At 40.8% G+C, this 24,274-nt stretch overlaps 3 protein-coding genes across 4 annotated transcripts; 2 read left to right on the top strand and 1 right to left on the bottom strand.

Moving 5' to 3' along the window:
* Positions 1–6,892: 6,892 nt before the first annotated feature.
* On the top strand, positions 6,893–13,067 carry LOC139063482 (uncharacterized). Its single transcript, XM_070545390.1, has 3 exons — positions 6,893–7,309; positions 8,600–11,288; positions 12,807–13,067. Exons 2-3 carry the CDS (start codon positions 8,618–8,620, stop codon positions 12,809–12,811), a joined length of 2,676 nt encoding a protein of 891 aa, XP_070401491.1. The 5' UTR covers positions 6,893–7,309; positions 8,600–8,617; the 3' UTR covers positions 12,812–13,067.
* On the top strand, positions 12,821–17,922 carry LOC139063483 (uncharacterized). The gene is made up of 4 exons (XM_070545391.1): positions 12,821–13,855; positions 14,937–15,092; positions 16,228–16,320; positions 16,958–17,922. The coding sequence occupies exons 1-4, from the start codon at positions 12,821–12,823 to the stop codon at positions 17,264–17,266; spliced, it is 1,593 nt and encodes a 530-aa protein (XP_070401492.1). The 3' UTR covers positions 17,267–17,922.
* On the bottom strand, positions 14,618–23,871 carry LOC107388271 (tumor necrosis factor receptor superfamily member 13B). Of its 2 annotated transcripts, XM_015963719.3 has the most exons (5): positions 23,648–23,871; positions 20,324–20,446; positions 19,078–19,194; positions 18,578–18,862; positions 14,618–18,498 (listed from the first exon to the last, which is right to left on the bottom strand). In XM_015963719.3, the coding sequence occupies exons 2-5, from the start codon at positions 20,436–20,438 to the stop codon at positions 18,296–18,298; spliced, it is 720 nt and encodes a 239-aa protein (XP_015819205.3). In that variant the 5' UTR covers positions 20,439–20,446; positions 23,648–23,871; the 3' UTR covers positions 14,618–18,295. The 2 variants fall into 2 exon arrangements, with proteins under 2 accessions (XP_015819205.3, XP_070401493.1); XM_070545392.1 differs by lacking the exon at positions 23,648–23,871 and having other exon boundaries at positions 20,324–21,634.
* Positions 23,872–24,274: the final 403 nt, after the last annotated feature.

Genomic DNA, 24,274 nt, shown 5'->3' with positions numbered 1-24,274 from the left:
GCTGGTACAACACTAGGTTTAATGAGTGGTTTCTGTAAATTCCTTCAAAATAAAACACACCGTTTAAAGTGTTCTACGATTTTTAAGTTGGGTTAGGGTTAGCGTAGTTAGCATAACAGCATAGTTAGTGTAGTTATCGGGAAAGCCAGAACGTGTTCACAAATTACTGCATCTAAAAAAACAATATTTTCATTTATATTAACAAATCAAGCAGGAAGTTTCAGTAGCTAGCTACAACAATACAAACAGATCTTACGCCCTCTGGCGGCTGGAGGACGAAACAAAACAGTGGTTTGGTAATAAAATTAATATATTTTATTGCAAATTTTTAACAGCATAAGTTAATTTCTAACATGTCCGAGATAAAAATGAGTTATTAGTTCAAGACTAATAAATACCCATCTAATGAACACACACACACAGACATTCAAACATACAGAAAACATATTTTATTCAACGGTACATTTTTGTTTATTTAAACAGGACAAGCAAGAATACATTTGAATTTCACAATAATTGTGTAAACTACTCTAAGTAAAAAGGAAACAAAAGTAACTAGAGATGCAGGTGTTTTTACGAGTTGCTCTTTGTCTAAATAAACGTTTAATTTATTTCCACTGCTTGGTCCTTTTCTAAACACAGCATAGTAAAGATTCAACATTTTGTGGCTAACACTGTAGCCTTGTTGGTGGTGTCACTGAAGTAAATCAACTCTGTCATGATATTCTAAATGTATAATCAGCACCTGTACAATACTGTGAGTCTAGAATATTGAACCTCTTCAAAGTGTCACTCTAATCAGCTAATGAATCCGTAACGCCTGCAAAGGTTTCCTGTGTCTTTAGATGGTCTCTCAGTCTACGTTGGATTATTAAAAAAAATTAACTTCTACATCATATTCTCATTTTTTGACTTTCACCTATGTTACAGCAGACCTACATAAATATTTACAGTATTTAGTAAAACTGTATTTTCTGGTATGCCTGTGAGCCATAAACTTACATACAATACATATTGTGACATAACTGTTCTGCAGACACAATAAATGTAAAATTTAAGTACATGAAACTAAATTGTTTTTTCAGCATCTTTTTAGGTGTGCTTTGCTAATAATTAGCATTTTGGGTAAGACGAAGAAGAGAAAATCCCAACGCCCTACACAAGAACAGAATTGAAATTATCAACAAAAATGAAAATATTAAAGAATGAGAAAGAAAGAAAAGGTTATGGATGGACAGAAGCACCTGCGTGACAGAAGCTTGTGAGGAAAAAGAGGATGAACAGAAGGTCACACCAAATCCAGCTTGAACAAGTGAGTCTTCAGCTGCTTTTTAAAGGAGACCACTGAGTCCACTGATCTCAGGCTCAGGGGGAGAGAGCTCCAGAAACTGGGGGCCACAGCAGCAAATGATCTGTCAACATTGGTCTTTATCCTGGTGCGCTGCACAACCAGTAGGCTTTGGTCACTGGACCTCAGGGACCTGCTGAGGGTGTAGGGACTGACAAGATCACCCAGCAGGTCCCTGTGCCACAAAGACGGCTTGTCAATGGGGGCACTGGGACGCTGCGCTCCCTGTCTTGAAGGGAGAAAAGAAATCTAAAAAGTGGAAAAAAAACTATAATATATTCATTTATCTCCTATAAATGTGTCAGATTTGCTTAATTGTGAGTGCCTACATGCAAACTGAATTATTTACTCATCATTTTCACCTGCTGTCTCATTAAACCGTGAATGTCCTCAACTCACTAGTTTCACTCTTGGTGTGCTGAGAAAATGCCCCTGAACTGAAGCTAAACAGCCAATCACATTTGGTTGCTAGGGAGAACAGGAAAATTTTGGGCCATTCAGCATCCGTGAATTGAATAACTTTGGGGCACTGGCTGACAGCGCCCCAGCTTACAGAAAACAACAAGCTAACATGCTAGAAGTTACTGGATCTCATTTGGACTCTGTCTGTCACATACACTCACTGTTCGATTAACATAGAGCTGATATGATGTTGTTGCTGTCAATTGTTTTTATTTATTCTCATTTTATGGGATTACAGTGGGGCAAAAAAGTATTTAGTCAGCCACCGATTATGCAAGTTCTCCCACTTAAAATGATGACAGAGGTCAGTAATTTTTATCATAGGTACACATCAACTGTGAGAGACAGAATGTGATAAAAAAACATGAATTTACATGGCAGGATTTTTAAAGAATTTATTTGTAAATCAGGGTGGAAAATAAGTATTTGGTCACTTCAAACAAGGAAAATCTCTGGCTCTCACAGACCTGTAACGTCTTCTTTAAGAAGCTTTTCTGTCCTCCACTCATTACCTGTATTAATGGCATCTGTTTGAACTCATTATCTGTATAAAAGACACCTGTCCACAGCCTCAAACAGTCAGACTCCAAACTCCACTATGGCCAAGACCAAAGAGCTTTCGAAGGACACCAGAAAAAGAATTGTAGACCTGCACCAGACTGGGAAGAGTGAATCTACAATAGGCAAGCAGCTTGATGTAAAAAAATCAACTGTGGGAGCAATTATCAGAAAATGGAAGACATACAAGACCACTGATAATCTCCCTCGATCTGGGGCTCCATGCAAGATCTCATCCCGTGGGGTCAAAATGATCATGAGAACGGTGAGCAAGAATCCCAGAACCACACGGGGGGACCTGGTGAATGACCTGCAGAGAGCTGGGACCACAGTAACAAAGGTCACCATCAGTAACACACTACAACGGCAGGGAATCAAATCCTGCAGTGCCAGACGTGTTCCGCTGCTGAAGCCAGTGCATGTCCAGGCCCGTCTAAGTTTGCCAGAGAGCACATGGATGATACAGCAGAGGATTGGGAGAATGTCATGTGGTCAGATGAAACCAAAGTAGAACTTTTTGGTATAAACTCAACTCGTCGTGTTTGGAGGAAGAAGAATACTGAGTTGCATCCCAAGAACACCATACCTACTGTGAAGCATGGGGGTGGGAACATCATGCTTTGGGGCTGCTTTTCTGCTAAGGGGACAGGACGACTGATCAGTGTTAAGGACAGAATGAATGAGGCCATGTATCGTGAGATTCTGAGCCAAAACCTCCTTCCATCAGTGAGAGCTTCGAAGATGAAACGTGGCTGGGTCTTCCAACACGACAATGATCCCAAACACACCGCCCGGGCAACAAAGGAGTGGCTCCGTAAGAAGCATTTGAAAGTCCTGGAGTAGCCTAGCCAGTCTCCAGACCTCAACCCCATAGAAAATCTGTGGAGGGAGTTGAAAGTCCGTGTTGCTCGGCGACAGCCCCAAAACATCACTGCTCTCGAGAAGATCTGCATGGAGGAATGGGCCAAAATACCAGCTACTGTGTGTGCAAAGCTGGTAAAGACCTATAGTAATCGTTTGACCTCTGTTATTGCCAACAAAGGTTATGTTACAAAGTACAGGTGCTGGCCAGTAAATTAGAATATCATCAAAAGGTTGAAAATATTTCAGTAATTCCATTCAAAACGTGAAACTTGTACATTATATTCATGCAATGCACACAGACCAATGTATTTCCAATGTTCATTACATTTAAATTTGATATTCATAAGTGACAACTAATGAAAACTCCAAATTTGGTATCTCAAAAAATTAGAATATTCTGAAAAGGCTGAATATAGAAGACACCTGCTGCCACTCTAATCAGCTGATTTACTCAAAACACCTGCAAAGGCCTTTAAAAGGTCCCTCAGTCTTGTTTTGAAGGCACCACAATCATGGGGAAGACTTCTGACTTAACAGCTGTCCAAAAGACAATCATTGACACCTTGCACAAGGAGGGCAAGACACAAAAGGTGATTGCTAAAGAAGCTGGCTGTTCGCAGAGCTCTGTGTCCAAGCACATTAACAGACAGGCGAAGGGACGGAAAAAATGTGGTAGAAAAAAGTGTACAAGCTCTAGGGATAACCGCACCCTGCAGAGAATTGTGACGACAAACCCATTCAAAAATGTGGGGGAGATCCACAAAGAGTGGACTGCAGCTGGAGTCAGCGCTTCAAGAACCACCACGAGGAGACTCATGAAAGACATGGGATTCAGGTGTCGCATTCCGTGTGTCAAGCCACTCTTGAACAAGAAACAGCGCAAGAAGCGTCTCGCCTGGGCCAAGGACAAAAAGGACTGGACTGATGCTGAGTGGTCCAAAGTTATGTTTTCTGATGAAAGCAAGTTCTGCATTTCCTTTGGAAATCAAGGACCCAGAGTCTGGAGGAAGAGCGGAGAAGCACAGAATCCACGTTGCATGAGGTCCAGTGTAAAGTTTCCACCGTCAGTGATGGTGTGGGGTGCCATGTCATCTGCCGGTGTTGGCCCACTCTGTTTCCTGAGGTCCAGGGTCAATGCAGCCGTCTACCAGGAAGTTTTAGAGCACTTCATGCTTCCTGCTGCTGACCAACTTTATGGGGATGCAGACTTCACCTTTCAACAGGACTTGGCACCTGCACACAGTGCCAGAACCACCAGCACCTGGTTCAAGGACCATGGTATCCCTGTCCTTGATTGGCCAGCAAACTCGCCTGACCTTAACCCCATAGAAAATCTATGGGGTATTGTGAAGCGGAGGATGCAATACGCTAGACCCAACAATGCAGAGGAGCTGAAGACGACTATCAGAGCAACCTGGGCTCTCATAACACCTGAGCAGTGCCACAGACTGATCGAGTCCATGCCACGCCGCATTACTGCAGTTATTGAGGCAAAAGGAGCCCCGACTAAGTATTGAGTGCTATACATGCACATTCTTTTCATGTTCATTCTTTTCAGTTGGCCAACATTAGAGAAACAAACATTTTTTCATTGGCCTTTAGAATATTCTAATTTTCTGAGATACCAGATTTGATGTTTTCATTGGTTGTCACCTATAAATATCAAAATTAAACGTAATAAACATCGGAAATACATTGGTCTGTGTGCATTGCATGAATATAATGTACAAGTTTCACGTTTTGAATGGAATTACTGAAATATTTTCAACCTTTTGATGATATTCTAATTTACTGGCCAGCACCTGTACTGAGTTGAATTTTTGTTATTGACCAAATACTTATTTTCCACCCTGATTTACAAATAAATTCTTTAAAAATCCTGCCATGTGAATTCATGATTTTTTTTTTCAAATTCTGTCTCTCACAGCTGAAGTGTACCTGTGATGAAAATTACTGACCTCTGTCTTAATTGTAAGTGGAGAACTTGCACAATCGGTGGCTGACTAAATACTTTTTTGCCCCACTGTATATTATTAATGGAACGGAACACTGAAAAGCATTTTTTAAATATTATTTCAAATAGTAATTGGTCACTCTGAGTTTTTCATGCTAGCTGAACGTCAAAATAGTCTCCTACACCCACCTAGATTTCTAAAATTGTGTGTTTTTCTGTCAACATGGGGGTGCTGTGTGTACATTAATGAAGGGAAAAATGAATTTAGTTGTGTTTAGCAAATGGCTGCAATAAAACAAAGAGTGAAAAATTGACGGGAGTCTGAATAATGTACAGAATATTAAACCTGGAAAATAACTTCAGGTTTAATATTGATGGCCGAATGAACACTTTTGCTTGTATTTTCCTGGATAATAGGCCCTTAAATGATTTTTTTACACTCATGAAATTTACAAGAATTTATAAAGTTCTCTATAATTTTGCAATTTACCTGATTAACTTTACAATTAAATGTGCAGTTTCTCTTTATATAAAACATCTCTTCACTAACTGATGGAAAAAATAAGGCTACAAAAGACAAAGTGTAAGATTTTACCTAGTTTCATGTTGTGAAAATAATTTTTGACATTTTTTTTTATAAAAGTTAATTTGTTGAAAGTCTAAAAGGCAGATTTGTTCTTTGTGTCAGAGTAAGTGATGCCTTCAGACCAGAGCCTGCTACAAGTCCAGTAAATAGACAGCACCGAGGGGTTGGGCTAGTCACAGGGTGACAGTGAAACGTGTCTATAAGTTAAATGTTGTTATAATTACAAAAACAGGTTGTTTTTTTATGTGAAATGAATTTTAAAACTGTCGTTGTCATCAGCTCCACTTAGAATAATTTCTGAGTCAGACAAGTCAGAGGAAGAATCTTCACACATCCAACCTGATTGGGGTTTTAAGCAAACTCAAAAAAAGATTTAGGTCGGTCCCATGCTGACTCAGAATCAGCTCAAGCTTGACGCTTTACTGGTGATGCACCTGCTTCATTAGACGACTCCACCGCATGGAGCTCTGGCCTTCACCGTCGTCCTCTTATCTGTGGACCACAGTGTTCCTCACTCCACATTACTGCTCAGTTTATTATTCATGAGGTGATCCACTTGTTATGCCAGAGAAGAAAATCTACAGAAACCAAGTAAGAAATCCACATATGGGGTCAGCCATCTGCGGTTAGACCTTCTGCTGGAGAAGACCTTAACAAATAACAATCTCTGAGGTTTCCACGTATATGTTGGACGTGACTCTTAGCTTCTAACACACAGTTTAGCTCAATAAAAACGATTAGTCATCGCTACTAGGATGGGATGACTCAGCTTTAGGACACTTAGTCCTAACATCTTTAACGATTACTGGAGTAGTTCTGTTTTTGGGTTAGAAAACTTCTGAAATGATGACGTGGGAGATGCAAATGATACCAAGAATTACTGAGAGTGTCATAAAATGTGAGATAGTCTTTTAGCAGACCAACAAGCACGGAGAAACCAAAGCATCGCCACGCTCTTTCTCAGGGGTTAAAAGATTGAAAGCGGATCTCATCCCATTGCTGCTGCCTCCTCCTGCACCTCTGCACCAGAGCTGTGCGGGCTCCCATTAGTCCAGACCGGGCCCCCTTTTGGGATGTGCGTTTGGTGGAGGGTGGCCTGCTGGTAGAAAGCGTACGGTGCTCTCAGTGGCCTACACTGAAAAAAAGGTAATTGGCAGGTCTTTGAATATGCTAAATCATATTTTGTAGGTGTTACACAATTTATACATGTTTCTTCTGTATACATGATTTATTGAAGTAAACTGGAGTTATTTTTCCACAATGTTAAATGTACACAATTTTCTTGCATTGACTAAAAGTGATTACATTGCCTAATTTAAATCAATATAATCATGTTCAACTAAAACCGGAAATGACACTGTTCAAAAAAGGCGCCGTAAAATATTATTGGACGATTGAAAGCGTTTTCAGCCAATTGTGATCACCCAACAAGATTGGAGGAGACGGGTGTAACCACCTGCAGCAGAAGCCTGCGGCTTTTTCCCTCGCATGGAGCTAATGTGGAGTCTGAGTGAGCACATGGATACTGAGTGAGAAAGTAAGTAAAATTACTTTAAGATTAAGCATGAGCCATGTCTAGATTGTTTTTGTCGAGTTATGTATTCAGAGCACTATGCTAGCTTGCTTTCAATGCTGTTAAGTTGATAACGCTGTGTGGACTGTCAAACATTCAGTGTTCATGTTCGGTGGAAAGTAGCCTTTTTTTATATGTCCGTGTATGTAGCAATTTTGTCGGTCAGCAAGCTAATTAAACCACTGAAAGAGCAGTATAAAATGGATGCCGTGTTTGGTACATTGAGTTCTCAGAATTATTAACATGCAGCGCAGGACTGCACCAAATTAAACCTTAAAAACAGTGGCTAGGCTTCAGCTGCGAACAAACTTGGGTTGCCAGCCTTTCAATGCGGCGGGTGCACGCGTTCCGTCGGGGATTGAGGATCGCGTGGACCGTTTGTACTCCGAACGGTGGGGGTGGGGTGGGGTGGGTGGTGCGCGTGGACCGTTTGTACTCCGAACGGTGGGGGTGGGGTGGGGTGGGGTGGGGGGTGCGCGTGGACCGTTTGTTCTCCGAACGGTGGGGGTGGGGTGGGGTGGGGGGTGCGCGTGGACCGTTTGTTCTCCGAACGGTGGGGGTGGGGTGGGGTGGGGGGTGCGCGCGGGCCGTTTGTGCACCGTTCGTTTGGGCGGCAGGATAGAACCATTGTAGCGTGACGTCACGTGCTCAGATGGCCGGTGTCGATACCAGATCTGCTCGGTGTCCTTGTCTCACAGCTAGCTAGCTATTTCAAATTCATTTGGAAGTCTAAAGTGGTGATATCTAAAAATCCCTAGGTTTTATTTTGAAAGTCTTAAATCGCAGAGATATAGCTGTGGGTAATGGCTGGAGACGGGTTTTTTTTTCCCTCCAGCAAGTGTGGATGTGCGCAGTTACCCGGACTTAATAACATGCATGCCTGAGCTCCACAAGGAGCATCCGTGAATAAAGATATATCTGTATGAAATGCACAAGACAGCCGCTTCCCCTCCCAATGAAATCAGAGACTGTGAAGCAAATCCTGTTATATTTATTTACAGTGTGGTGTTGGTAATAAAATGAATATCATTACATTTGTTTTATGCTACTGGAAATTTAATAATTTCTAAATTCAAGATTATTGTCATCTTGCCATATTCTAAGCTATAGTTAAACACCAGTAACTATTATTTAATATTATTAAACATGTTTATAATGCTTTTAGAATTGTGTATTGTATGTTGTTTTCGTATCTTAATTGCAAGCTGGTATTTTAATAATGTGGCTCATGATTAATTTGATTGTGTCTTACAGGTTTAGGTGTTACTGGGAATGTGGAGATGTAAGGGGTGCACAGAAACTGTGTCAAGTAGGTCTAAGCTTTTGCATCACTACAAATTAAAGCATCCACATTTTGGACATAGTTCTCACTTTCCATGCACATACCAGAATTGTCCGTGTACCTTTAAGACATGGAATGCCCTTATTGTCCATCAAAGTAAAATTCACTGCACAGAAGTCTCTTGTAAAGTGAAAGCAATTTTCAGCTGCCACTTGTGTAGTTGCAATGATTTGTCATCAGAAAGGGATTATTTTGCTCACATATATTCCCATCTTAAAAGAAATGAGACTGTCATTTGTATGTTTTTAGGGTGTGAGTTCAAAACAAACATTTACAGCACATTTAAAACACACAGAAATCGCAAACATAGCCATCACAGACTAGCTGATTTTAAACAGGGAGTAGTTGTAAAAAGCAAAACTGAAAATGATTTAGAGCAAAATGATCAGGAGTTAGCAGAACAGTCTGATGCTGTCATTCTTTCACGTGGTCAGTGTCGTACTGAGAATGTGCATGAAGTAATAGAGCAAAGATTTGCTGCTGCTTTGCTGAAGTTGGAGCATTTGGTTCTTGTACCCAGTTCAGCCATTGATGTATTTTTAGAGGAACTCCATCATTTAATTTGTTCTGCATCCATCCCATTATCTTATGACACATTGAGTAACATCTTTCATCAGAGAAACCTCCTTGTTGATGAAGTTATAGTTGCAGAAACAGTTGATGCTATTTGCTCTGGTAATCCTGTGCAAAGATCCATTCAAAAGGGTGGCCCTTTAAGTACAGCTTATCTTCGTAAGCTATATTACAAGGAGAAGTTCAGTGTCGTAGAGCCAGTTGAATACATACTTAATGTTAAAAACAAACACAGTTTCCAATATGTCCCCTTACTGAAGTCTTTACAACAGCTGTTGAGTAGAAGGGATATTGTTGAGCAGTTTGTTGAAAGTTATCAAAAGCAAGAGGAGACAGATTGTGGAAACTCGGATCTGTACCGTTCTTCAAAAGATGGTTCTCTATTTAATGGAAATTGTTTTCTTGCTGGTGAAAAATTGAGGATCATCCTAAATTTTTATGTGGATGACTTTGAAACCTGCAACCCTCTTGGCACATCAAGGAAGAAACATAAGCTTTGTGCTGTTTATTGGGTGTTGGCTAACTTGCCCCAGGGGTCTAATTCCTCATTATCATCCATCTACTTATCAGTCTTGTGTAAAACCAACGATGTTAAAAGTTATGGTTATGATAAAATCTTGGAACCTCTTCTACAGGATTTGAAAATACTTGAGGAACATGGTGTTTATGTACCGCTGTTAGGAGAGTCAGTTAAAGGTACACTATTCAGTGTAGTTGCTGACAACCTGGGAGCACACAGTGTTGCAGGATTTTTGCAGAGTTTTTCTGTGGAGTACTACTGTAGATTTTGCATAGGAAAGAACAAGGACATTCAACTATACTCTGTTGCATCTGGTGCTTTTCCTCAAAGAACCAAGGAGCTTCATCAGGTTCATGTCCAACAAGCCCAAGAAACAGGCACAGGTTGTTTTGGAGTAAAAAGGGAATGCATCTTCACCAAAAATCTAACTCACTTTCATGTCATCTTTGGTTATCCCCCCGATCTTGCTCATGATGTTTTTGAGGGCATAATACCAGTAGAGTTGGCTCATTGCTTATCAGTGCTTATATCCAAAAAGTTTTTCACATTGGCCCATTTGAATAGTGCTATTCTGAAGTTTCCCTACAAATTTGGTGACAAGGCAAATAAACCGCATGTGGTGTCACAAAGTTTCTCCAGCACAAAAACAGTTGGAGGCAATGCACATGAGAACTGGAGCTTACTCAGGTTTTTATCTTTTTTAGTTGGATCACTTGTGCCTGAAAATGAGCCTGCTTGGCTTGTTCTCATGGATCTGAAGGACATCACAGAGCTTGTAGTCGCTCCTGTACATAGTGATGACTCTTTGGCCTTTTTAGAAAGTAAGATCTTAGAACACAGGCAAAGATACCAAGCGTTGTTCCCAGACATCAAACTGCTCCCAAAACACCATTATTTGGAGCACTATCCTCAGATGATTAAGCTGTTTGGTCCAGTTGTCGGTCAGTGGACAATGCGTTTTGAGGCAAAGCATAGCTTTTTTAAGAAGATTGTCAGACACACAAGCTGCTACAAAAATATTCCTCTCTCGCTGGCCTTGAGGCATCAGATGATGATAGCTTACCATCTAAGCTCTCCAAGTTTTAGCACTTCTGAACTTGAAGTTTCAGCTGTGTCAACTCTACCTGTTGACTTGCTCAAAGACGAGATAGCTCAAACAATCAGAGATAGATTCCCTGACACACCAGAGGTTCACCTTACACAGAGTGTGACAGTAAATGGCATAACTTATAAGAAGGGAATGGTACTGGTTCACAGGGCAACAGGTGGGTTGCCCGAATTTTGTGAAATTGACCAAATCTGCATTTTGCATCAAAGTGTATTCTACATAGTAAGAGAGCTTGGTGGCTGGTACAGAGAACACTATAGAGCCTTTGAACTCAACTCAGTATCCACAAGATCATTGATTCTTGTAGCACTCAGTGAACTCCTTGATGCTTATCCTCTTGTTGACTACAAGATTGGATCTGTTCGGATGGTGACCTTGAAAAGACATATAGAAATAAAAGGTGATGAAAAGCTTTTGTTTTCTATATTACATGTGGTTGTTTTCTAACACAATTTGTTGCATTTACAGGTGCACCTGGGTTTTAGCAGTTTTTAAAATTTATTTATTTTCTCCAGTGATTAAAAATGGCTCTCCTGCGGTTCCAATGGGCCTGTATCTTTTGTTGTCATCTTTAGTTTGCACAAATGACCTCATCAGTGTTTGCCGGCTTTCCTTTTAAAGGAAGTTTCACACTGGAAGCATCAGTGGCGCAAAAAGGCAGCGGAAGCCTTACTGAGATGCTATTGTTTTCGATCATTTTTTTCACTCTATTTTAGGGCTGCTCAATTAATCGAATTTTAATCACGATTACGATCTGAGTTTTGAACGATTATAAAAAACAAAACAAGCCGATTATTTGCTCCTCCCGCTTGCGCTGCCCTGAGTAGCAAATGAAGCGCTCCTTACAGTGTTGCCAACTTAGCGACTTTGACGCTATTTCTAGCAGCTTCTCAGACCCCCTTCTTGGCTTTTTAAATCTTAAAAGTACCTAGCGAACACCTCAGAAACATCTCTGGTAACCCTTAGCTACTTTCTGGATAACTGTCGTCGACATTTCCTGCAGGTTAGCTAAACACGCCGCCTGCGCTCCGGACCGTTCTTCAGGACATTATAGGAAAGGGAATGATGTAGTGATGTGTCAGTTGCTAAAGACAGCTCTCGGAGCCGGCTCCCTGTTGGATTAACCAGAGTGAGTGACACACACCGCACCTGCGGACTCCTGAGTCACTAAAAACGGCTAAATGTGCGCGTGCTAAACACATGTGCAGCTTGCCCCGTTTGCTGTGAGAGCAGGTTGGGGGTGGGGGTGCAGCTGTGGTTGGGACAATTATTACATTAACTGATGGACTTGTAAATAAATAATTTATAAATAAGGTAGAAATAAGTTCCTCACACTGATAAATAATAACTAATCTCTCTGAGGACACGGTGCTAGTGCACTCTCCTACAGCACCTTGACACGACTCAATAAATGTTATGCAAAATTTTGTGAACATCAATTTATTTGTTATAAATGCCACTGTATAATTCTTGCTGTCAGTATTAGCAAGATATTGGTATTTGGGTCTGTACTGGTTAGACTTAAATGAGCTAAACCAAGGTCTATAGCCCTTGGGTCATAGACTATGGGCTAAAAGTATATTGGTCTTTTTATACTGGGAATCAGGAGTTCTTTTAGTGATCATCTTGTTTCTTATTTATTTTTGTCCTGATTGTGCCCTGAGCAATTTTATGACTGAATAAAAACAAATAAAATCAACATAAATAGAAAAATCGTCCTAAATAATCGTGATCTCAATTTCAGTCACCATAATCGTGATTATTATTTTTGCCATAATCGAGCAGCCCTACTCTATTTACTGTTCTTTTCTGTGCTTTTAAGCTTGAACATTTGCTGTTGTAAGTAACTGGAAGGAAAATTGACTTGAATGACTTGGAACATTTTTTGATTATTTACATGTAAATTTTCTGTTTGCAGAGTAAGTGTTGAAAATGGGAACTGCTATGATCCTAAAGATCATCTTGGCTGATGGTACCTCTCAGAGACTGACACTCTCCAGTGGACCCCCAGCATCTATTGATGATCTAACTGATGAAGTGAGGAAGCAGTGCGGACTTCATGGAGATTTCAAACTTCAGTTTATGGATGCCTTGTTTGGAAATGAATTCCTGAACCTCACTTCAATTTCCGAAGTTGAAAACAAAGGGACTCTTAAAGTCATTGACGTGTCAAAGACTGCTACTGTCCAGCACATGGATGAGGACTCTACTTTTAATCTTGTCTCAGAATCACAAGTATTCACGCCTTCCTCTGTTGGTGACTCCTCATACCTGTCAGGGGTATCTGAGGACACGGATGTGATGTCATCGAGTGAATTGGTTGGCTCACGATCATTGTGGCCTGCTGTGTTTCATGTTCCTACGTTTTCTTTTGATTCAGAGTTGAAACTTCAGCATGCAAATTTGGCTTACATTCAGAATGGGACTACACTTATTCCAGATCCGAAGTTGAAATCGGCAATCCTTGAGAGTTTGGTGCAGGAAATTGTGAAATATAAAGTCTATGCCAACGATAAAGAAATGCACGAGGTTGCCCAGAGTCTCATCAAAAAGCATCCTTGTTTGACAGAGAAAGGGTCCAGCACTGGATGTGGTGGGTGGAAGACCAGTTTAAAATATAAACTGTCTAACTACCGCACACAGCTGAGAAAACTTGGATACCCAGAGGTGACTGTAAACTCTTTAAAAAACAAACCTGTTGGAAGGCAAAGTGCAGCCTTTGGTGTTAAAAAGGCAAAGAGAGCAGAAGTGAATTTTTGTCCACCATACCCAGCAGCAGAAACCGAGGACACACTGGAGACTATGCAGAAATCTCTACTTTTGGATGTAAAGCAGAGAAACAACAGAAAGCTTGTAAAACACAAGATGGAAAAGACCTTTGCATTAAGACGACATGAAGTTGTTCGGGATGCACCAATGGTGGAATCTTTCATGGCGAAATGGCCTGCCCTGTTTGATGTCAGTGAGGTAAGATTTGCACCATGCATGGTTGTTTATCAAAGTAAAGGGCTTATTTTTTTAATAGAAAAACAAAACCTGGCAACAGCTGTTGTGGCTGATTAGAGCCCTGCACCGGAGCCCTAGGCCCAGGGGTCGGCCCACCCCGAGGGCCGGGCTTCGGGCCAATGACTGTGTAATTAACTCGGACACGGGCCGGGCGCCTATATTTTTAATCGAAATCATTAAAAAAATACTTAAAAACTTGAACGCAGCAGCACCTGCCTGCTTCTCACGCACCGGCACCGTTAGCTCAGTTAAGGTGTGTGTGGTTTATAAATGCACCTATATAAACAAATTCTCAAACTGCTGATTGAAACATGTGCCCCTATTCTAACATGCCATTTTATGTCCACTTTGATGTCAGAAACCATTCATTTATTCTCATGAAAATGGCAGCATTCTATTTTTCTGTGAATAAATTTGCTCTGCAGTAAAAAAAAATACAGCATTCATTGCTGGGTTTTTTCTAACTGGAGAGCGCATTTTCAGAACGGCTGATTAAATTTACAAACGCTGTATTAATTCGGGGGTGTTTATTTAATCTGCCGCAATGAAAATGCGCTCTGCAGTTAGAAAATTAGAATGCTGCTTTTTTTTTTTCTAATTGCACAAGAGCGCATTTTCAGAGCAGATTAATTTAGAAATGCATCCAATTAATATAGTGTTCATAAATTTCATCTGCCGCTCGAAAAATACGCTCTGTTAGAAAAAAAAGCTGCATTGATGCTGTTTTTCTTTCTCTTCTTTTTTTTTTTTTTTTTTTTTACTGCAGAACGCTTCTCACAGATAATTAGAATGCCGAGCAATCTATCCCGCTAAAACATTATGAAAGGTTAAAAAAAAGTCTGGCTCGGGTTGGGCCAGAGAATCCTGAAAACCTTTTTGGACTGGGTCGAGCTGGTGCTCCTCGGGCCGGGCCGGACACGGGCTCAGATTTTAGGCCCGTGCAGGGCTCTATGGCTGATTATGTTACTTGTCTGTGACACTTCTGTTGAGTGACTTGCCTTCAATGTGTAACATGTTATGTCATTTGTGCTCTGTTTTTCAGATCAATGCTGAATTTGAGAGGATAACCACAGTTCCACTACAGTCAAAGTTCCTGTCTCAGCTGGATCTCCACTCTGACACCCTTATAAAGTTGTTCCAAAAAAGAGGAGGGCAGCTAGGAAGAAGGCTCAAAACGATTGTTGCACAAATACCTGATGTAAGTAAAGTGTGTGTGCTTGTTTATTTATTTGACAGGCACTTTTATCCAAAGCGACGTAAAATTGTTAACCTATGGGGCATGTTGTGATCTGTGGGGGAAACCAGAGTACCTGAAGGAAACCCACGCATGCCTGGGAGAACATGCAACACCACTCAGAAAGACTAGGGGTCTCAAACCATGTTTCTCAAGGGGCCCCATTCAGCCCCTGATCACCTGTTCAGCAGGTCATCATGGTTGTACACCACAGCTTTGGAGTTTTTAATTATGTGGAGAGTATGTAAGTTTTGGAAACTGCTATCAACTTTCTCAGAATATTTTTTCTACTTTTTTATTCAAATTGTAAATTTTGTTTATATTTGTCAGCTTCATGCCTTTTCTTTCCAAAGTGCATGCTATTATAGAACCTGTTATATTCTCAGAGAATTGAATACATAAATTTGTGTTAAGACAGTAGACTTTAGACTAGGGGTGGGCAATCCTGCTCCTCAAGGGCTGCTATCCAGCAGGCGTTAGTTGTTTCTCTGCTTAAACACACCAGGTTTGAATCTGCTGGTGATTGACAGGCTGTTGCAGAGCCTGATGAGCTGCTGAACAGGTGATTCATCCAGGAATCAGGTATGTTGGAGCAGGTAAACAGCTAAAACCTGCTGGATAGCGGCCCTCAAGGACCAGGATCACCCACCCCTGGTCTAAAGTCTACTGTCTTAACACAAAATTATGTAAATGATAAATGAGCCGCACTTGTATAGCGCCTCACAGAGTAAGGACTCCAAAGCACTTTACACTAGAGTGTATCATTCATCCATTCACACACACATTCACACACTGATTGTGATGAGCTACGATGTAGCCACAGCTGCCCTGGGGAATACTGACAGAGGCGAGGATGTGTACACACACACACACACACACACATCACTGCACACATATATACTCAGACATACATCTACACACACACACACACACACACATCCACACTCACACAAATATATCTACACACACACAAACACACCCATCAAGACACATATCTACACACACATCTAGAAACACATATTTACACACATACATTTTGAATAAAATCCATTCTAGGACCCCTTTAATTTAATGAAAATCTTGATGATTTTGTCTTCAGTGTGACGAGCCAGACGCTGGACGCGAGTGTATCATCAAAGGACTCTGTGTCTACATGGGGGAAGATCCAGAGAACCTTGTGCAGGAATATGTGGTATGTACATACTTATCCCTAGTATTCCAAATACATTTTCTGGCCAAACTTAGGTTCAAACACGCTTAGCAAATGGTAAATGACCTGTATTTGTATGGCGCCTCCTAGAGTTTTACAACCACCCAAGGTGCTTCATAACAAAATCAGTCATTTATCCAAGCACACACACACTCACAACCTGATGGTGAGGAGCTAAATTGTAGCCGCCACAGCTGGGGCTCACTGACAGGAGACAGAAACTGACCGATATCTTGTGAGAAGCTGATATTTATCTCACACACAAACGCAACCGTAGGGAGGGATCTTCCAAGACTCGAGACACTCTCCACCTGTGGTTGAGAACATTCTGCTAGAAAGGCAGTGAATAATACATCTGAGAGTTTAATTCCTGTAGTCTGCTTGACCCAGCAATGGGTGCTTTACTATGAGCAATATATGTGCATTTATTCAGTAGGGTTGTGCCATTTCATAATTTTTACATATATCCAATAAGTATGTGTAGTTACAGGAGAGTCTGTGTGAGTGATAATCTGATTATCTGTGATAATGTCTAATACACCCATGTGTGTTTTTCTGTAAAGGGTCTTTATAATGAGCTTTGTATTTTTATATTAATTTATATATTGTCTCTCTACAGGACATGGATGAAAATGCCATCAAAGAGGTCATTCAAGACACCACCATTGGAATATATGTCATAAAACGATCTACTTCTGCGGAACCAGAGGACATTGGGATTATCCTTGAAGGAATCAGCGTGTTGCAGGATTTGGAAAATGTAGCATTAGCAGTTGCTATGCTATTTGGACTCATGTATGCACTAAACCTCAACTACCCGGTTGACCTCCGTTACACCTTTGAGGTAATCCAGAAGGTTTTCATGGGACTGGATGGCAGTAAACCTTCCAACAAAACACTTGCTCTCAAAAACCAGCTGTTTCAGTGAGTGATTCAATGACTACAGTTTGTGTTGCCTTTTGTATTGACCCATTTTGGCCTATTGTTGTCTCTTTACTCCACTGGAAGTTGGTGGTGTTTTATTATTCATTGTTGAGTAATATTGAATAGCTTATAATAACTATGTTCCAAGTCATTACAGGCGGGTCCTTAAATAGTTCCAGTATTTGAATATTTCAGCAGCTTTGCACTTATCGATTTTATTCTGATTAATATGAAAGTTCGATTTTATCATAAAATGTTTTATATGTGGGGAGCTCATTCAGAGCAGGTTTTCTGTGTCTGGATATTTTAGCAGATTTGCACTCATCATTGTTATTAATGTGAAAGCCTTGTTCATGAAATGTTTTAGATGGGGGAAGCTCATTAAGAGTAGCAAGATTTCAGTTTTGCTGGAAAGGTTCATTTGAAACTAAATTTAAAATTCATTGATGTGAAATACAATATTTAGGACAGAGAAGTTTTAATTAAACTGACTGATATGCAGTTTTGCTCTTTTTCTATTGCTGTAAAGACAATTCCACGGGTTCTTTTGTTTCCCTCAAGTCAGTACAAAAATATCTTGTTAAGAGTCAATGATAATGGAAGTTTATTGCTTTGTCATTTTCTGCCCTTAAAATGTTAATAAACTGAGTTTTACTACAACTTTTCAGTTCTCTGGCTTTTTGTCAATGCAGTTCATATTTTCCATGTTCTAATTTGCACAGACATGGGACCAATGAAAACATTACATTTGGAAACGGGCAACTTAAAAGAAAAAAGTAGGATAAACAAACTTACTTTGCATTACGTTTACACAATATTTTTGAGCAATTCTAACATGAAAAAATCAAGTTGATATTATAGTTAAATATTGTACATTGAACCTAAGAAAAGTATTTTGGCATTATTTAAAAAAATTAAATTACATTTGTTCAGAAAAATCATGTTGAGGCAACATGATTTTTTAAAGCAGTTTCACGTAAAGAAAATACATTGATTGGGAGAGAGTTTATTAGTAAAAGGAAAGAGACATGTTCTATTGGTTAAACTCATTGTAATCATGTGGAACCGATGTACACAATAAAATCACGTAAATCCAAAGAGTTATTTTTTTCAGTGTATCGTTGTCCTGGCCGAGCACTCTCAAGTCAGGGAAACAGCGCACACACGCACAGGTCTCGATTGGGATGGAGTCATCCGACGGCTCTCGGCAGGCAAGGTAGCTCAAACATGTTGGATCTGGGAACCGGAGAAGTGGAAGAGTGAAAAAAAGAGAGAGAAGCAAACTGCTGACAGGTCTTTGGTTTACTGCACCAACCCTCGGAGCTCCTTCCTGCCCGGCTGGTGGGACATCCAAACTCCTGCTCCGACTGGACTGCACACTTCTGTCCGTGGTCATGGACTCGTGTGGTCCTGGTGGTTTTGGTTTTTCCTCCTCTCAGAAACACAACCAAGGCCAGACAGAGGCTGGAGAACAGCAGCGCCATGCACAGGGCCAGGAGGGGGTAGAACGGGACAGGGATCGGTTCCGAGGGTGTCCTGGTGTTCCCCATCTGTTTGGTAACCCCAGCCAGGAGCCTTTTGGTGGTCACAGGAGGTGGAGCTGGTGGGGAGCGGACAGAATCAGTGACCAGAGAGCCAAATTTAAAGGACTTTAGCATGCTAGCTAAAACAAGCTCAAGGATTACGTTGGAGGTCACATTTTCTCATCACAGAGATTAGCTGGGCTACAGTTTTCAGATTCCCTCCGTTGGCTTTTTCTAGCTAGGAAGCCAGGAGATAATTCAAACCTGAACTCCAGAGCAGAGGGCTACTCACTCGTGCAGTGCTGAGAGCATTGAGCAGGATGTTTGCCACAAACCTCTGCACATCTCACGCATTTCTTCACCAGCCGGTCGAAGTAGTGGCCAGGCTTAGCCATGCAACGTGCAGAGTCTTGATAAAGGAAAGCATGTAGTGTGAGTCGGAGGAAGTGGAGGACAGGAGACGAGCTCTCGGCATAGCATTAGACTCTAATTCCATTTCTACTAAAGCTTTTCCTGCTCTGTGTTTTAAAGAACAGGGGCCTCATTTATCAAGCTTGCTTACGCACAAAATGGGGTCGGAAAACTGCGTAAGCAACTTTCCACACAAACTTTGGGATTTATGAAAGAAAACTTTGGCGGAAAAATGTTCGCAACTTTAAGTTGACTAAGGACCTGGCTTACACACATGTTGGACATGGAGAGCACCTGCAGTGCTGCTGCTGAGAAGATACAATTATGAAATCCTGCAGCATTATCACTTGTACTTCTTCCTGTTCACACAGAACAAGACCCCCCACACGCACACACATGCGCGCGTACACACACATGCGAGCGCACGCACACAGCCTGAAGCGCAGAATACAGAATGCATAATATCAGTATGCAGTGTGTGTCCTGTCACTGTGACCCGATTGATCATGTGTCCTGGCTACTTGTACAGGGGAGATCTCTGTTTGGCTGACTGGTTAGCATGTGTGTCTTTCACCCGGGAGTCTGGGGATCAAATCCTGATTGGACCATTTTTTTATATCCGCCACAGATCTCTCTGAAGAACTCAGCATTGACGGCTTCAGCAACGCTGTGCCACTCCGTGAATTTTCTCTTATTTGTTTAACAAAAGCACTTCCTTTCATTTCTCCACCTCACCCACAGGTATCTCAGTTTCTGCTTCTGTGAAATAGCGCTTCCGTGGTGATCGAAATGCTGCAACAGCCGGCTTATGTATATGTATGAGATCCACAAGGCACTTTGCATTGACCATTTATGGCAGTAAGTGGGCGTGGTGAGGGTGGGATGTGACTCAGAAGCAGCTGAGAACCTTTCTAGATAGTCTCCGATTGATGAAGCAGAGATTGCGTGCAGTTGTGTGTACTCCATGTTTGATAGATCACAAACCTGCTTGGCGTAAGTACATTTTTTTTGCTGAGCTTAAGTACGGTTTTAGTAAGGATTCTACGCCATGTTTGATAAATGAGACCCTTGTGCATTTTAATTTTCGCTATTTATATGTAAACGAAGCATAAAAAACCAGCACTCACCACAGTAGCTGACACATTTGGGGAACACTTGCTGCTCCTGACAGACCTTCCAGCATGGTACACACAGTTTGATCAAGGCATCAAGGTAACTACCACCTCTGCATCTGTCTTCCATTGACTTGACTTTGAGCACACACACACACACACACACACACACACACACACACACACACACACACACACACACACACACACACACACACACACACACACACACACACACACACACACACACACACACACACACACACACACACACACACACACACAGTGAAGGAAACCGTTTCAGACTTCTGAAGAAGCATGTTTTTATTTATTGATGGACTTGAGTCAAACTGTGCTCTACTGTCATGTGCAGATTACAAACTCAGACACAGAACATTTAAATACACGATAGCATCCAAAATTACAGTAAACTCAAAAGGTGTCTGAGACCAACCCCAGACCCAGTAGCTATCACTTTGAGCAGCGATGGCCTACAGAAACTAGATTTTGCATTACTTCACCAGGAATCTGTCCAAAATACTCCATCAGTTGAGTCCTTGTTGTGTATGATGACTGGAACGAATCCCCATGGATGGGTTGAAGTCTGGACTTTGGCTGGATTGTTGCAGAACCTCGATTTTTTTTCTGGTCCACTCCTTGCGTTTTAGATCTGCTGCTGCATCAGGGTTCTGTTTGGTCCCATGTTTGTGACCCATGGTGCCCAAACCACTAGCCCTCCACTGCCGTGCTGACAGCTGATTGGCTGTATTGTTAGTTTGTTTTCTTTTAGAATAAAGAAGATTTGTTCTAGAAATTCCCCCAAACACCTCAAACATCTTTCCTGCTTGGCATCAGGTTAACTATGCAGAGTAGCCTTCAGCTTTTACACAGCAGTAATTAAACATGCAGTGTTATTTCATTTGTAGCAGTGACATCATCTTACTACAAAGCGAGTTTCATAAATTAGGCACTGATAAATTAGCAACAGAAGTTTAAGATATAACTTTTGGGATTGTTTTGCTCAGATAATTTAGCTATGAAGTTAAGACAAAAATAGTTATTTTCAGCTGTTACAGAGAAAAAGTTTTGAGGCTGAAAGTCTGGTTAGGGACTAGATGTTCATTTATTCATCTCTTACACAATCCTTTAGTTTCTATGCTCCTAGTGCACGAAAATGCCTAAAATGCACAAAATTTCCTATAGAAATATTACATAATATTTCAAAGTCCCAATTGTTTCACACGAGTTTCATCCTTAGCTATATATAATTTTTTTTAATGCAGCATTATTGCATTGCTAAACACGGAGAAAATACGCAATCTACTGGAAAACAATAGAAACTTAAACTTGAGCCTGAAATAGGAACCCAAACAAAATAAATAAATAATTCTAAACATAATAATAATAATAATAATAATAATAATAATAATAATAACAATAATAATAATAATAATAATAATAATAACAGCAATAATAATAATAATAATTATTACTATTATTATTATGATTATTTTTATTATTACTATTATTATTATTATATTATCATTATTATTATTACTATTGTTATTATTATTTTATTATTATTGTTATTATTATTGTTATTATTATTATTATTACTATTATTATTGTTGTTATTATTATTTTTTTATTATTATTATTGTTATTATTATTATTATTATTATTATTATTATTATTATTATATTGACACATTCAGTGTTAATGCAAAAATAAGTTTGTTTCTAAATTGCATACATGCTGATAAAGAAAATGTGCAATTTTGTGTAAATTTTTCTAAAATATTAAGTTTGACCTGCGACTTCGTCCCCGATTTTCATTTTGGCCCAGTGTGAGTTTGGGTTCGACACCCCTGATATAAGTTATTTATTGTTGTGGTGGTGGTGTGTGTGTTTGTGTGTGTGTGTGTGTGTGTGTGTGTGTGTGTGTGTGTGTGTGAGGGGGGCGTCCTATTTACATTTAGCACTTCACTGGTCTCCAGAGGGTTTAAGGGCATGCATTATGACCCATTCAGCTGTTCACACAAAAGTTATGAAAATGTTGGTTTTATACATAAATTGTGACTCGTATGGCTTAAACCACCAACTAGTTCCTGATGGCAGACACAGCTGCAGCTCCCCACTGGGACAGGTCAAATGTGGACATGTATTTCACCAGTGTGTGATGATGACTAAGACTCCAACTCTTGGTCTTTAGCAGCCTGGCAAGCCAGATTAAATAAATGTATGATTTAGTCTGGCAACGCTCCATTGACGGCTCTCGGTTGTGGGGCGGGTTCTACCGTTGTCTTTCAAATGATCTCCGCATTCCACTGGACAAAGAATGTGACATACTCTTGTTTCACTCTGTTGCATCATCCCACCCACCAGGCATATAGAGTGCCCTGATTGGCCCACAAAGCGGATAAAGCTCTGTGATTTGTTCACTAAGCAGATAGAGCACTATGATTGGCCCACCATTATGGACTAATCACAGCTCTTTATGTGTTTGAAACCCCTCTGGAGAGCTGTGACTGGCCAGCCAGAATGCTGTGGGGGCTGCAGAGGTTCCAGTGGAGCGTTGCTAAACCAAACTTTTCAAAGCAAGAATTTGGTCTAGTTCACTAGGCTAGGTCTTTAGCGCACAGGATTCAGATCTCTGTGATCATCCCAACTGATCATTCATGCTTTGGGTGATTCTCTTTTCATGTTCCCTTGGTTTGGTAAATGGCCTGTTTGCAGGTATTCTTTGTGTGGTTGCTAGCACGATTCCCCAGCATGTGCTCTGATAAGAGTTTTATGGCTGGGCATACACACCCTATCTTTCTAAATCATACATCAGGTGTCTGAGTCGTGATGCTGTGTGATCAGAATAAACAGCAGAGGTAGTTTAATAGTGTATGATTCAGATCATCTTAGTAAAAAACAGAACCCAAGCATGCACCCCCCCCCCCCTGCACCATTCCACTTTTTGTTCTGAAACGGTCGTTTCCTCTGCTCTGCTGAGCAGACAATCAGCAGAGTGTGAAACACTTGCAGAACTCACTCTCCTCCACCTTCTGTTGTGTTAGCACTCAGAACTGATGAGTTAGGTCTTTGGTTTAACAGTCACAGTCCACTCACCAGCACAACCAGCAGCTAAAGACCAGTTTAACGAGTTCAGGGTGTCATTTTTCTAAAACATCGCTCTCCTCACTGATAGCATTCACACAGAGGACACAGAGTGGTGTGTCTTTAGGAAGACAGCAGTTTCAGTTACTGAGGTTCACACATCTGAAGCCCTTTAGTTTACCCTTACCCAGTAAGTCACGAAGGATTCATTGAAACAAACACTGAGATGGCTTACCTTCTGAGATGACCAAGCAGTGGCCCTCAGCTTGACGAAGTGTGAGAAACAGTCCTGTTTTTCTGCTAATTTGGATACGAACTTGTAGTCTGCGTTAGGACTTCCCCCAGAGGAACCCCCACCCAGCACATTCACATGCTAGAGGGCCGGTATGGTGTCTCTGAACGTCTCTCGTACAAATGAACCCAAAGAGCAGATTTCAGCTCAAACCCGAGTCGTTTGTTATGGACTTTGACATTTATGTTAAAACTGTAACAGCTACACTTTCACCTAACCAAACAAATGCTGTGTTTTTAGGGGTGAGGCTCACAAAATGATAAACTAAAAATAATTACAGCTTTATTTGATTATTGCCACCTCCATTTACAGCTCACCCCCTCCCACCATGTTTTCTACAAAACAAACATAACACAGACCCCCCCCCCCCCCCATCCCAAAATAAATATATAAATAAAATGTCCACATCTTTCCCAGGATGGTTCCCATCAGTGGGAATGCCAAGAATGCATACATTCAAAAAGAAAATGTGACGTCTTGAAAGAAAAAGTGGTTTTGTGGCTCGGCTCGCTCCAGTTCAGGGGTAAGTTGAGCCACCTGGTGGAAACTGACCAACAAACTTTTCCAGTT

The sequence above is a fragment of the Nothobranchius furzeri genome, chromosome 16 (assembly GCF_043380555.1).
Source record: "Nothobranchius furzeri strain GRZ-AD chromosome 16, NfurGRZ-RIMD1, whole genome shotgun sequence".
In the NCBI taxonomy this organism is placed as follows: Eukaryota; Metazoa; Chordata; class Actinopteri; order Cyprinodontiformes; family Nothobranchiidae; genus Nothobranchius; species Nothobranchius furzeri.
This window is presented reverse-complemented; position numbering and strand designations above follow the sequence as displayed.

What these genes read in the sequence shown, in the direction of transcription:
- LOC139063483 (XM_070545391.1), top strand. Translation starts at nt 12,821, where the DNA reads ATGGGAACTGCTATGATCCTAAAGATCATCTTGGCTGATGGTACCTCT. An exon ending in TTGTTGCACAAATACCTGAT is followed by an intron (nt 15,093 to 16,227) that starts GTAAGTAAAGTG and finishes TTTTGTCTTCAG; the next exon opens with TGTGACGAGCCAGACGCTGG. An exon ending in ACCTTGTGCAGGAATATGTG is followed by an intron (nt 16,321 to 16,957) that starts GTATGTACATAC and finishes GTCTCTCTACAG; the next exon opens with GACATGGATGAAAATGCCAT.
- LOC139063482 (XM_070545390.1), top strand. Translation starts at nt 8,618, where the DNA reads ATGTGGAGATGTAAGGGGTGCACAGAAACTGTGTCAAGTAGGTCTAAG.
- LOC107388271 (XM_015963719.3), bottom strand. Translation starts at nt 20,438, where the DNA reads ATGGAAGACAGATGCAGAGGTGGTAGTTACCTTGATGCCTTGATCAAA. An exon ending in CAAATGTGTCAGCTACTGTG is followed by an intron (nt 19,195 to 20,323) that starts GTGAGTGCTGGT and finishes TCCTTTATCAAG; the next exon opens with ACTCTGCACGTTGCATGGCT. An exon ending in GGCAGGAAGGAGCTCCGAGG is followed by an intron (nt 18,499 to 18,577) that starts GTTGGTGCAGTA and finishes TCCGGTTCCCAG; the next exon opens with ATCCAACATGTTTGAGCTAC.